The sequence below is a fragment of the Ursus americanus genome, chromosome 11, assembly GCF_024610735.1.
Source record: "Ursus americanus isolate L20-20 chromosome 11, mUrsAme1.1.p, whole genome shotgun sequence".
In the NCBI taxonomy this organism is placed as follows: domain Eukaryota; kingdom Metazoa; phylum Chordata; class Mammalia; order Carnivora; family Ursidae; genus Ursus; species Ursus americanus.
The window spans coordinates 43205482-43220126 of NC_142137.1; the positions used below are offsets into that span (position 1 = coordinate 43205482).

The window sequence follows — 14645 nt, forward strand, 5'->3', positions numbered from 1 at the left end:
TGCTCTTAGGTTAAAGCTTCAAATCCTCTTATTGGCCACATCTCCGGCCACCTGTGCTTCTGGCCATCTGCACTCCAGCCATACTGCCCTTCAGTTACCTCATCCCACCACAGAGCCTTTCCACAGGTTTTCTTTAGCCTTTGAAGTAAATCACCTTCTCCTATATCTTCTTAACGTCTATTCTAGTTCACATTTCAAACCTCAGCTTATGGAACCCTGCCTTATGAGAGACAATTTAGGTGTGAGAGACTCCTGTGTAACTGTCTTATCCCACAATACTTCTTCTTCGGTTTGTAATTACAAATTTATTTTCATGATCACTCAACAAGTACTTCTCTACTCTACTATAGACTCCAAAAGGTCAGGAGGTATGTCCTTTAATTTTTTTTTTCTCACCACAGTATCAACAATATCATGCACACAGGAGTTCAGTAATTTGCTTAATTAATTAACTGTGAATAATTTAAATAGCATTTGAACAACTAGATGACAGGTAGAAAAACCCAGAATAAGCAGTGATTTTTAATGTCTCTAAAATACACTAAAATCAGCATATATTTATAATTATATTCAGCTGGCTGTTTTACTTCCTTGGATAAGCATCCCCTGAATGTTTATCCATAAGGTGAGAATGCTGTGTAACAGACTGAACTATGTAAAATATCAAAATCGTGCTTTATTTGCATTGTCTTTTACTGCCTACTTAAAATCAAATTTAGATAAAAATTATTTCTAAAATGATGAAACCTGTTTTTAAATTATTTAGATGCCAAAAATATTGTAATGTTTACCTTATTTATAGTGTTCAGAGGTTTAAGTTGACAATAATGTTTTTTATTTCTGCTATTATATTTTAAAAAAGAGAGAGAGAATGTAAAGCACATCATATTTGCTTGTTTTGGAACTCTCAAAACTGACACCTGAAATATTTAGGGAGAAGTTGTATAGAACTCACTTATTACCATTCCAGAGGGCCACTTGGCTTTTTCCTATCGCTCTCCTTGTGTGTTGTCTAATAGCTTGCCTGAGGAGTACTTCACTGACACTTAGATATACAAAACTGGTAGTTTTTGAAGATAACCCTTGAAAATATCATATAAATGATTAGATCTGAAATTTAATTTTAGCAGGAAGCTATATAAGTCTGCAAATGCAAAAGTGGATGGCATCTAAGCAATGTTGTCTATTCACTAGTTAGACTTGCCCCATTAGATTCTAGTTTTAACGTAAAGAAGGCAGAAAATGAAAGACACTGGTGATATCCAACCAAGAAAATTATGTGCAGATTTCAAGAGGCACAGTGAGAACTGCTTGAGCTAAAGCAAGAAAGTAACAGCTACATTGTTCAGAAGTAAATTAATGCGTGTCTAATGGTAATGCATGCTGCCTAATATAAATACTCTAAAAAAAATAAAGGAAAAAGCAAAAAAGAAAAATAGAAGGAAAAAATACCTAGTTTAGTGAACTTCAATGTAAAAAAAGGTAATCAAAAGTAAAAGAAACACAAGGTACTGCTTAAGGCATCATTTAGAAAAGAACGCTGGAAAGATTGTAGAACTGAGGTAAGAGGATGTAAAAATAAGAAAATTAAAGAGAATGAAAGGAAGATTGTATGATATAGTAGGATACATGAGAAGACATTTGTCAAATACTCAAAGGACAAGATAATAGTAAGAGGGAATATGACTGAGGGATGGAATGGTAATTTAATAAAATGCAAGAAGAACCAAACTGAATCAGACAGATAGCTCCTATCATGTAGTGTTTAGCATTCATCTGTAACATTATCAATAGCCTGTCCTGGGTGAAACTGAGTGTCGTGAATTTCACCATGATACTGCTATCTATCACCACTCCCTATAGGTGATAGTGCATTTGTCATAGGCTTCCTTTATGGAGTCTCTCATGGGTGGTTTTGACAAGGGTGACTCTTCAACTTAATTACTGTGTAATAAGACATGACTTTTAAAAATGTGTCTATATGATGTTCTGATATGGATTTTTAAATATGTTAATCTACTAAAACCTAAAGGTGATACACTTCAAGTACTACCTGAGCTCAACAGCGTCCCTCCTCCCACCCAGAATGCTCAACTTTTTCATGTATTTTCCTAGTCTTCCCAGTTATTATCGGAATATAAGTTAGTGCTTGATACGAACAAAATATAAAGCTGTGAGACAGAAAATTTGTGTTTAGCCCCCAATTCCCTGTGTGTATGAGTTCAGATAAGTCACTTAACCTCTCTATAGCTTCATTTTCATCAGTATGAAAATAGGGATTATGTCCTCTGTGTATCTTTAAAGGCAGGAAGAGTAAATGAGACACAAGGAAGTATTACAAGCCCATCTGAACACACATATCAATCCGGAGTATGGTTGAGCCTGACTCTGTAACCCATCTTTTAGAGCGCTAATACCATGAGTCAATGCTTTTTTTGCCAGAAACCTCACATTTCCTCTTCTTCTGGAGCACGACCGAGAGGGGTCGCTCTTCTCTCTGCAGGGGAAGGCTGCCTTCTTCCTCAGTAAGCCCTATGCTGGCCCTAAAGAGTTCTGCCTCCTCCCAGCCCCAACCCAGCCCGAACTGGCGTGCTACTTGGTGTGTAATTGCAGGTTAGCTTTTAATGACCATGAGGCCAGTGGCAAGAATGCAGTGTGGTTGGGACTGAGGGGTCTCCTGCCTGGCTCTCCTCCTAAGCACTCAGCTGGAGCTCTTGAGCACAAGCTTCCCATTAGGCTCTGAAAAATATCCAGAAACTGCCCAGCCATCCACATTCACTGGCAAGCCTAGCACCTGGTAGAAGGCAGGTTTGAATGGTACTGGGAAGGCATGGAGATTTTTGTTTGTTTGTTTCCTCCAACAGGTGTTGGAACTTCTAAGGGATTTGTAGTTGGTTTGATTATCACCATACCAGCTAATCACTCAATATCTACTATGCCTGGCGCTCTGAGGAATAAAAATAAATAAATAAATAAATAAATAAATAAATAAATAAATAAATAAATAAATAAATAAATAAATAAATAAGACATAGCCTTAGCCCCAAGGACAGAGATTAGATAGATACGGCAAAACCCCTAACAAAGTAATTACCCAACATAGTCATGAATGGTGGTAACGATAGTTGTTTTTAAAAATATAAGAAAGGGTCCTGCCCAGTGGCCGGCGGGTCCGGCACAGAGCTGCCCGGTGGTACCAAGCAGGTTACCCTGTAGACCCTCCGGCAACAGGACTGACATTGACCCCTGGGGGGATGATGAAAGCACTGAAAGAGAAGGTTGAATCTGAAAAGGGGGAAAGATGTCTTTCCTGTAGTAGGACAAAAATTAATTTATTCAGTCAAAGTCCTCAATGATGATACTGTTCTAAAAGAATATAAAATTGATGAAGAAACCTTGTGGTGGTTACGGAGGCAAAACCTGAAGCCGTCACAGCACCAACACCAGCTGCAACCCAGCGCTCACGTCTGCCGCGGCGTGGGCGGTGGCTCGGGGCCCCACCCCTGCCCCTGCTTCGGCTCCGGCTCCCACACCTGCACCTGCCAGGGCAATGAAACCAGCAAACCCCGCAGGAAAGCCAGCAGAAGTACCAGTGGCTACTAGCCCAGCATTAACGGATAGTGCCTCAGGAGAGTCTTCTAGGCCAAACCCTCCTGAAGACGCAACAGGTGCACGTGTCACAGGGCAGTCTTGTGAGAACGTGGTAACCGAGATCATGTCAGTGGGCTATGAGGGCCAGCAGATGATTGCAGCTCTAAGAACCGGTTTCACCCACCCTGACAAGAGCAGTGGGGCCTCTTTCTATGGAAATCTCAGAGATAAAGTCAGGCTGTGGATCCCCTCCCCCAGCCGCTAGGACGGGGGCTCCTCGTCTTCAGTGGCTGCAGCTGCCATAACCCTACAATCCTACAAATTCTGGAGTCTTCGGATCAGCCTCAGTTTCAACAGATGAGACAAATGACGCAGCAAAATCCTTCCGGGCTTCTAGCACTGCTGCAAGAGGTCAAGAACATTCTCAACTCCTGCAGCCAATTAGCGAAGCTCAGGAGCACCTGATCCCGTGCTAAATGAACCAGTTCAAGAAGCAGGTGGTCAAGGAGGAGGGGGTGCAGGCGCCGTGGCGGGGCCGCAGAAGGCGAAGTGCGCCTGTGAACTACACTCGAGGAACGCACCGGGCTAAGAAGCCGTAGAAAGATTAAAGGCACTAGGATTTCCTGAAGGACTTGTGATACCAAGATATTTTGCTTGTGAGAAGAATGAGAACTTGCTGTCAGTTTTCTTCTACAGCAAAACTTGATGAAGATGGAAAGGGCCTTTTTTCTCTCATGTTTCACAGCGGATCATTGCACGCATTCACTGGATTGTCTCGGCCGACTTGGGCTGGTGCGCAAGGTACTTGGTATAAGGTAGGAGACAGTTGGGGATGGGGATACAGGGCAAGGATAAGTACTTGCGTGTCTGCTGTAATTAGCACAGTGTGTAGAATATTGTACAACCGGAAGTCAGATTTTGCAGGTCTCTATTTCTTCTATAAAACAAGGGGTAATTTTACCTAGGTTTCACTTGTTTTTTTAGTGTACTGAATCCAAAAATTTAGTGTAATGCCCTGCTTCACATTTCGTTGACCTAACGTTGATTTTAGAACGTTATGTGGGGTGCCTGGGTGGCTCAGTAAGCGTCGGACTCTGGGTCTCAGCTGAGATCATGATCTCAGGGGTTGTGAGATCAAGCCCCCGCATCTGGCTCAGCCGGGAGTCCCCCTCCCCCTGCGCATATGCTCTCGTGCTTGCTCTCTCTCTCTCTCTCTCTCAAATAAATAAATTAAAAAAGAATCTTTGCTACTTGGAATCTACAGCCTCATTTTGGAGCAACACTGGATAAGGGCTTTGTGAAATTGAAAAAACAATTGGAGAAACTATAAACAGAAATGCCAAATTATTGATAGTTATTGTTGCTGCTTCAAATAGTATAAAATTAATGTGTAAGAAAGCACATTCTTTCAAATTAAATACCTGGGCAGGGGGAGAAAGGGGAACATCTTAAAATGAAAATATTGCTACTTGATAATTTTTTGATCATTGAATGTGAGATCCTTCTAACATGATTGGAGAAATTGCAAAAATAGACCGTTATCTTCCTGTTTGCGTTTCTTTGTGTTTTTTGGAGGGGAGGTTGTTTTGGGGGGAAAAATGGTAGGTGTCTAATTATTGTTTACTTCATTGTTGTATTGCAGTAAAAGCTTTAAAATCACCCTTGCATGTTTGCTTTGGAAGTATCCCTTTGTGAGATTTAGCACTTTGGGGCCAACAGAGAAATGCAGCATTCACTTTCCTTCCCTTCCCCTTCCCTCAGCAGAAATGTGTTTATCAACAAGTCACAAGTTCAAACAGCTGCCTTTCTTTAAAGCCAGAAAATGCTAATTCAGTTAGGAATTAATGCAAGTGTTTCAGAACTGGGTTTCTGATGTTTGTAAATATTTTTCCTTATTAGATAAGAATGTATGATCATTGATGTCATTAGAATGATATTACTTTCAAAAAGAGAAGTACAGAAGTATAATACAGAATCTTTTATTGCATTAGACTGGTGAAGTCTTTTGGAAGAATTGGAAGATGCAGATAGGAAAGTACTTTGGAAAATATACCATCAAGATATCTCATGGAATATTAAAAGAAAAATTTTAATAGGAAAGAAAGAAGAAAAGAGAAAAAAATCTAAGGAAGGCATAAGCCAAAATAGTCAGGGATGGCTTCACAGAGAAGATTGAATTGGAACTGACTCTTGAAGGCTGGATTTATTCTGGATAATTGGAGAGGAGTTAGAAGACAATAGTATAAACAAATGCCTTTTCTGAAAGTATTCATAGAAAGGTGGGCAATAAGAATGTTAATAAGGTTGGCAAGATTCATTAGGTAATTGCTTAATCACTTATTGAACATTCATTCAATATTTGCTCTCAGGCATCACACTAGGAGCTGGATATAAAGTAATGAGCAAAACAGACCAAGTGCCTGCTCTCTTACAGCTTACTTTTTAGTCAGGGAGGTAAGCAATAGAGGAGCCATAAGTAATTCTAAAATGCATGGTGCTATGAAAAAAATGTTCTGTGAAAAGTCTGGAAAGCTGGTGAGGTGCCCTAGATATGGCCACACCTAGAAGGGACACTGAAACTGGAAGATGACAGATGACAAAGATCCAGCCATTGAAAGGACAGAGGAAAAGTTCATCCCGGGCAAAGACAACAGGATCTGAGAAGAGCCTGAGAAGGAAAGAGTTTGGCGTATTTCACATACTAAACAGAAGCCACGGAGGTTGATTGCATACGGTCTTCGTGATAACTCTTGTTTCTCACCACGGGTCCTGTAGAATTCATGAGATCTTACTATTGGAGGGCTCCTATAATCAGTACCACGTTTGTGAATGATGACACATTGTTGTATAAATTAAGAAAGAAGAATTAAAGGCAATGGATGGGATTGTGATCATCAGGTATTTAGAAGAGACAGTATATCAAAATACATTTATTTTAAAAAATTAGATGCTTTTGGCTATGAGCCAGAGTTGGTAGTCTTCATTGTGTGAAAATGTAAGTTGTAATCTTTTAGTGATATAGATAAGATACTGATAAAGCAAAAAATAAATTTTAAGTTTAAATTATAATGTACACTTCCTGTGTGGTAATACAGTGCTGGTAATACATTAATAATGAAGATATTGAAAATGACCGTAATGTAGATCAAGTCCCTTAGCATAGTCTGTGATATGTGGAAATAGAAGTGATACTGTAGAGTGCGGTCGAGTCCAGGCTAGACCAACATCTACGACAGTTTAGAAGGCCAACATCTTAAGCAGCTGACTTTAGTAATTTAAGAGTAACATTTAAAATGTTCTAGGTATGTGTATACGCATGTGGTGTGTATATAAGAAGTTACTTGACCTATTGATTAGTACCCTCCAACTAAAGGGTGTATATTTTTGGTATATTTTGTATATTTACTGCACTCTATTAAGAGGGATTTTTAAAACTTTGAGTGGATCTTATCCTTTCGTCCTTGTATTTGTGATGGTAACACTCAGGTTGAGAAGTTAGTTGATGATAGTTGGACTTTATCTTCTGCCTTTTATGTAAAACCTTGAAAGCGGTCATGAATTAAACCTCTTACTGCCCCCTGGGAAATCACAAAATGCAGTATAATTTCTATAGCATCTCTTACCATGTTCTGTGTTGGCCAGACATTTTGTTCTATTTTAATTTCTATCTAAAATCCACTTATGTGTAAAAAAAAATTTTTTTTTTAGAATCTCTGGGCATGTCTAGAATGCAAACACTCTGGTACAGGATTATAGACTATTAGTACTCTGCCAATTTGGACCTTTTTCAAATTATTTTAAGGCAGTTTGTGATTCTTTGATTCATTATCTGTAGTTAGATTATCCCTATCTTTTTAGTAAAAAAAAAAAAAAAAAGTCCTGTTTATTAGCACATGCATTGAAAAATGAACTGTAAGCCTGTTTCAAGGTGCTCTAAACCTTATAGTACCTTTTAAGAAACTTTGGAAGTTACATATGCCATTTTTATTTGACTAAATATAGCATATCTTAACTACGAACACATTAAGTGGGTTCCTTTGTGTCAAGGGGCATCTTCAATGTGAATGAAGGTGCAGATGCGTGGGGATATTCTTTGGGAGGTGAAGCTGTTGGTGGAGTTGTTTCGTTTTGTTGATAAGGATGTATGGTGCTATGATTAACAGCCGTCTTTTCTAGTGATGACATATGGGAAAAGTTAGCCTTTATTCTTCTTTAACGTTTTCCTGGCATCTGTAGAGTGTTAAAAAACAAGCATTCACTACTTAGTAGCTAAGCATTTCTCCCTCTTTGTTTCTTTAATTAACGTATTGATCTCGACTGCATCTATAAGATCAAGCTTATTGAGACAGACCGGCTGTGCCTTCTCAAAAGATCATTGCTACGCTCCACACTTTTTCAGTAAATAAAATATGGACCGAACTGCAACATGTGGAGGTTGAAGAATCCATTAAAGACTTTTGGCAACTGTTCCTCAAAGATACTTCAAAAATAATTGTGTTTTATTGCTTCTTCTATGTCATTGCATATAGCAAGTGTTTTAAAAAGACCAAATACAGCTCTGATTTCCATTTAATGGAAGAAGTAATAAAGTTTAATTGTATACTTGAGCACGGGGTGTCATTTCCAGTATATCTGATCAATAATTCATCGATTCCTTTGGCTCAGAGTTATATTTGAAAGCAGATGTAGCCAGTGGGAGCTTATCTAGCTGTAACTTCATCATCTCAATTAATTATGCTTTTCCTGAATTTGGATCATTAGGCTACCAAAGTGACAGCAGATGGCGAGCAAACTGGACAAGATGCTGAGAGGACCAACAGGAGAGCAGACTCCTTAGGAGAATTCATTAAGGAGCTTGCCCAGGATGCAGAAGGTATTAGAATCATTTAATTTAATCATTATGTCTCCCACCAGAAAACTAGAAAAAGGGATTACACAGCTCTGGAACTTCTCTAGTAAGAGATGCCATCTCTCAATCTGAGGGTCGGGTTTTGAAAAGTATTTAGGTGGCATAGTCAAGGGCATTATCTGCCGAGCATCTACAAGCTATGGTGTTAAATAAGGGGGGACAGCAGTCCTTGAATTAGTCATTATGAGTGCAGGGTCATGGTACATTGAATGCAGTCCTTTAGGAGTGCCTTAATTTTTGAGGAATGGCTATTATGATTAAATAACAAACTTATACTTTGCTATCGTTTGTATTCAAAACTAAAAGATGGTTAATTTTTTAAAAAGCTAATTTTATCATTCTACTCAGTACTTTAAAGCAGCACTTTAGTTTCTCAAAATGGCTTTTAAAATACTTGGTGTTGTTTTTAATGAACATCTGTTGCTTGGAGTCTGGACTTGCTACCTTGCCAGAAGGTTCACTGCATTTAGTCTGTAATTCTCTAGGAATTAGTGCTTGGTATCTACCAGTCTGACTGAGGATCAAAGTGGAAGCCATTTGGGGGCTAAACCCCAGATTAAGAACTCTTAAAGAAAACATTAAAAAAAAATCTTGATCTTACATATTTATTATTATACAATAAACATACATGCAGGTTTACAAAGTAGGAAAAATGCTTTGGGTTTTTTTTCTTAAAATGTAAAATATTTTCATTGTTCCACAGTGTTGTGTGTTTTAGATATTTTGCTTGGAAATATAGCCAAATAAATCAGGACATGAGATAACCTTCAAGGCAGATCCTGACAGGTAGTTCTTAGGAATCACTAGCCAGGAAGAGACAGAAACTCCCAAAGATTCCCCGCTGCAAGAAACAACAGAGTTTTAATCTGAGACAAAACATGTCAGGAATCTGAAACAGAATTTACACCTACCGGAAAATTCTTAATTAACTCACTATGGTTTATCCTCTGCTAGATGGAGTTTTTTGTGCTTTCCCCGGTTTTATTTTCCATTAATATGACTTGAAGTGTTCTCTGCCCAGCACTCCCTCCCCGCCAACCAAAAAAAAAAAAAAAAAAAAAAAATCCCATTGCAGGTAAAACAATTTCTGCCTTGGGCCCTGAAGGCACTGGTCAATACCCCAGTAATGTTCCTTTTCCTTCTACCTCAATCTCAAACACTCACTACTTCCAGCCAATCCTGGAAACCTATTTTGAAATCACTTCAATCAAATACTCATGCATAAGAATAAATGCCGGTCCATGTTTTCAATAGACTCCAACATCAGCACTGCTCTGTTCACTCTACACTGTACCCACCACCCAGTCTGTGCACCGCACAAAGGCACCAGCAGGGGGCAGGTTTTGCGCATCGCCCACAGTCCATCCATCAGAGAAAAGGGTTATGTATCATCAAAGGTGTCTCTCATTCTCTAAATTGTGCATCCGTCAGGCAGTCTGGTTGTGTCTGTCCAGACAGGACAGCTTTTTTCCTAATTTAAAGGAAGGTCCATGTGGGATAGCTGTGATCCTGTACCCGGGAGAAATGTGGACACTGCTCCCTTCTTGTAAATGTAATGGAAATAATAACACACATGATACGCACAGCCCTTAAGAAAAGAACTTTGGCAAAACTAATCCAACTGTTAAAATTTCCTGAATGTTTAAATTTGAATATGTCAGAGGTAAGCGAAATCCTGACTGAGATGCTTCTATGTACTACAAGTCTTGGCAGTTCAGGAGATTTTTTCAAAAAAGAAAGGAAACTCACCAAAAGCCTTAAGTAGGTTATACAACATATCCACACCCATTTTTTTTTTCTCTTAGAACTACACAATTGGGGATAATACAGTACTTTTAGGTTTTATTAATGACAATAAATTGCTGTGGGAAAAGTGAATGTATTAGCCTGAATTTGTCTAGTTCAGTTTTAGTTTTAGATAGGGGAAGTAAGATATTCCATCTATCTTCCATTATAAGTCATGGTCTCTTCGTAGATAATCAGAGTCTGTTAATCTAAGGCATTCTTATCTCCCTATAATCTACTTTGCTATGACTCCAGATTAGATCACAAATACTCTATTTCATGAACTATTAGAATTTATGATTAAATATATATATGTGTATATATGTATGTGTATATATATGTGTGTATATATGTGTGTATATATATGTGAGTATATATATGTGTGTATATATGTGAATATATATGTTAGTATATATGTGAATATATATGTGAATATATATATATGTGAATATATATATGTGTGTGTATATATATGTGAATATATATGTGTGTGTATATATATATATACACACGTACATACATGTAGGTGTATATATATATATATATATAAACAACTCATATTAACATATGTACTGACATATATTAGGACTTAATAAATGCTAGACACCTTTCTTGTTTCTCAGGTCACAGTAGTGTTTGTCATTCATGATGAATTTACCCATCAGAGGAAATATATATATATATATATATATAAATTTTTTAATATTTTATATATAATTTATATATATAATTTTATATTTATATAATTTATATATAAATTTATATATATATATAAATTTTTATATACATATAAATATATATATAATTTTTTTTGGTTCAGTTTGAAAAAACTTTGTTTCTCCTGAGGAATTAATGTATTTGTGTGTTACAGATACTGTATACTTCTTATGTATCCCTTTTTTATCCCCTGCTATGCCTTGGCTACTGAGATACTATTAAAATGTCTTCTGATTTACATTATTTTTTATTTTTACTCCATCTCCTTTTCTCTTAATTTTACCTTGCTCTAAAGATATTTCAAAACTACTTAAAATTGCCTTGAAATAAAGTAGAAATAAATATGTAAATTTCAGAGCTATATTAATGTTATAATTATTTTCAATTCTGTTGCAAATGTACTGAACTGATAGTGCTGAGAGTGTATTCCTTTGAATCCAAGAGACTGAAGAACACATTCATCTAGTTTAAAAACATTCAGAGAATTTCTGAATTCCATATGTAGAAGTAGTGGAGCATTCACATCTCTTCTGTTAAAATGATGCTTTCTTTTTTAACTGTATCATTTTACTAAAGTCGTTTTTGTGTGCCTTAATTTCTTCTAGTTGCTTACATATTACTTTCATTTAAAAGAAATGGTTCAGACGTTCCAAAAGGTACAGCCATCTTCTTCTTTTCCTTTCCTCTCTCGTATCATTCTTTTTTCAGCAAGTTCTTCTCTGCAGGAGTTTAGTTTTCGAGAATAGACTGCAAGTGAGGTTCTCTCTCTCACACTACCCCCTTACAACCACCTAGGCCCAGAACCTAAATTCAATGAAATTTCAAAAATATCTCTAATCAAAGCTCATTTATATATTAACTTAATAAAAGAAAAATCTACACTTTTGGCAAGTTGAAAAGTTGCAACTGAGGTCACTGGTTAGTTACATAATACAATTAGTTAAAATCAACATACGGATAGACAGGCACTCAGACCAAAGAAGGAGAGGTACCATAGGGAAGGCCAAATCTACTGCCTTTCCTGATATCTAAGAAGTATAAACCTTACATTTTAATCATGGGCATTCTGCCATAGTTCTTACAAAGTCTGCTGGATCAAAGAGCTTTCCAGTTAGTCCACGGTCACTGTGGTTCTTTAACAAACTCAGTGCAGCCTAGGTGATAGCTTAGCAACAGTAGTGGTGGGGTCTTGAGAAGGTTCTTTGCTGTCTGTCAAAGTATGACTATTAAGTAGTTGACCAAGAAAGAGTCACCCTCAATAACTTCTCAGAATATGGCACCTGAGCAATAATTTCTACCACAGGGCTGGGAATGGCCATATTTGTGCTTTAAAACAGCTGATTCAAATTGTTCTGCAGATTAGATTATGTCTGTCGGAATAAGTGCTTGATGGCAGCAACTTTCTAACCAAATACCTTAATCATGAAAAAATTCAAAAGATGCATTTTGGAAAGGGTAAAATTAAAGATTGATACCCAATTCCTTCTGCTAAACCATGATTTTCAAACTCTAACATGCAGCAGAAGCCCCTAGAGGGCTTGTTAAACCACGGATTTCTGGTCCCCTACCACCAGAATTTTTAGGTCAGTAGGGCTGGGGTAGGGCCTGAGAATCTCCATTTCTGATAAGTTCCCAGGTGAGACTGATGCTGCTTGTTTGGGGACCACATTTCAGAACCACTGGACTAACCCACATGTCACACCCTTTATGGCGGCTGTGTTTGGCCGGTGTGCACTGGCTACAGGAACCTGGAATACTACCCTTGCAACAGCTCCAACCAGTGCCAGCCAGAAAAGTTTCTCTGAGAAAGTAGTGAATTTTCAGGATTCTTTATGTCCTAAAGACATCTTAGGATATAGCATTGACTAGTAGAAAATGTCTCTTAGCCAACCCAGAGCTTCATTCTAGGGATGTTCACAGGTGATATTACAGAAATAAGGGTTTGGCACACAAGAGTTTGAGAAAACATCTCCCTTCAACTTGTTAAGTCAATGTGCCACAAAACACACTTGAGGAGAATTTGGCCTAAAACTAATGGTAGAACTGCATAAATGTTTCAACTCACCAGTTTTTCAAACTTTCATTTGACATAGAATTCTTTTTTCAAATGAAATCTTGCCCAGAACACTAACCTATAAAATAGATACTTGACAGAATAGACATCATTTGTAGAATACCTGAAGCACCTAGAGAATTCTAAAATTCTGAAGAGCACAGTTTGAAACTTTATTTAATGCATAATAAACACAGACTCTTACAATGGATGTTATTGCTAGAAGGTAGCTTTGAGCCCTAATCTATAACCCTCGTCTCAAGACCAGTGCTTCCTCCCTCGTCCCTTTGAACAAAAGAACACAGAGCTGTGTGGAAGTGCAAGGGCAGGTTTGTTTTCAGAGATCTCATCACTGAGAGTTTTTCTATACTCGGTATTTTCAAATTGACCGAATACGATTGTGTCTTAGCATCAGCGCAGACCTTGTGTTTTTATCTTCTGAGTGGTAATGCTTCATGTCTCATTGTTTACCTCTTACATGAGGAAGGTTTGGGCCATTTCTTTATTTGCATTTTTTTTCCTTGTGAGATAGGAACACCATACTTTAATTACTCTGCCCCCCAAAAGAAATATAATTGGAGAAATATGTCACCTTTCCCTGTTTGTTATGGATTGTTATTAACTACCTTTCTATTCCCAGCAGGAACACCCATGGCAAACTACATTTCATTTGGAGATCGTGGGGAAGAGCAGATGCTTGGTGCCGTTTTTGCATGTGGCACTTCTGTTTACTAATTTACAAAATTTGTCTTACCCCCTGCAGCTGTAAATGAAAAAGCTGTAAGACTAAATGAAACTCTAGGAACTCCCGACAAGGCCTTTGAGAGAAATTTGCAAGGGCTTCAGAAAGAGATTGATCAGATGATGACAGAACTGAGGAGGAAAAATCTAGATAAACAAAAGGAAGTTGCTGAAGACGAGTTAGTGTGAGTAGATGCTTTATTATTTTTTCATTTGATACACTGAGCTTTCCAAATGATTGTTTACAGTTTTCTAAAATTTTCATCACACTTTGAGTGTGATACTTTATTTATTTTTCACTTAGTTATTATTTATCTTGCTCTAAAATGGATTAAAAGCATGTTTTTGCCTGTATTTAGATAATGAAATAAATGATCTTTTCTGGTGCTGTCCCTTTCATAATTGGGCTAATGGACTTGCCTTATTAATTGCCTGTATTTGGCACTTCTAAACCATCAATAGTTTTTTGTTGTTGTTTTAATGAAAATATCTCTGGATAAATAAAGTTATGAATTTAGCAGTCCATTCTGTCTGTGCATTTTGTCATTTTAGGAAATGCTGAATAGAAGAGTCATCCGATAATAAATGCCTAATACTTTGAAATTAGGGCTGAAAATTTGAGGGTGGAAATAGGAATTATGATTTTACTAATGCAAATGAACTCTGTGACCATACATTCAATAAAAAAAATACATGTTTACATTTATAGTCAGCTAACTTCAAAGTGATGGTCTTATTAATACTTAAATAATCCATACTACATGAACAGTATCAGCACCACCTGAGAACTTGTTAGACACACAAATTATTAAACCCCACCCCAGACCTACCGAATCCAGAGATTTGGGG

At 37.4% G+C, this 14645-nt stretch overlaps 1 protein-coding gene and 1 pseudogene across 4 annotated transcripts in view; both read left to right on the top strand.

The window, feature by feature from the left end:
* LAMA2 (laminin subunit alpha 2) overlaps positions 1 to 14645 on the top strand; it is a 599838-nt gene that overhangs the window by 465645 nt on the left and 119548 nt on the right. For all 4 annotated transcript variants that reach the window (XM_087865477.1, XM_087865478.1, XM_045805578.2 and 1 more), the window contains 2 exons: positions 8353 to 8464; positions 13819 to 13981. In XM_087865477.1, coding sequence (XP_087721603.1) covers positions 8353 to 8464; positions 13819 to 13981 — 275 coding nt within the window. The remainder of the gene's footprint in view (positions 1 to 8352; positions 8465 to 13818; positions 13982 to 14645) is intronic.
* Positions 2671 to 5342, top strand: LOC123797601 (lysine-specific demethylase RAD23B pseudogene; annotated as a pseudogene).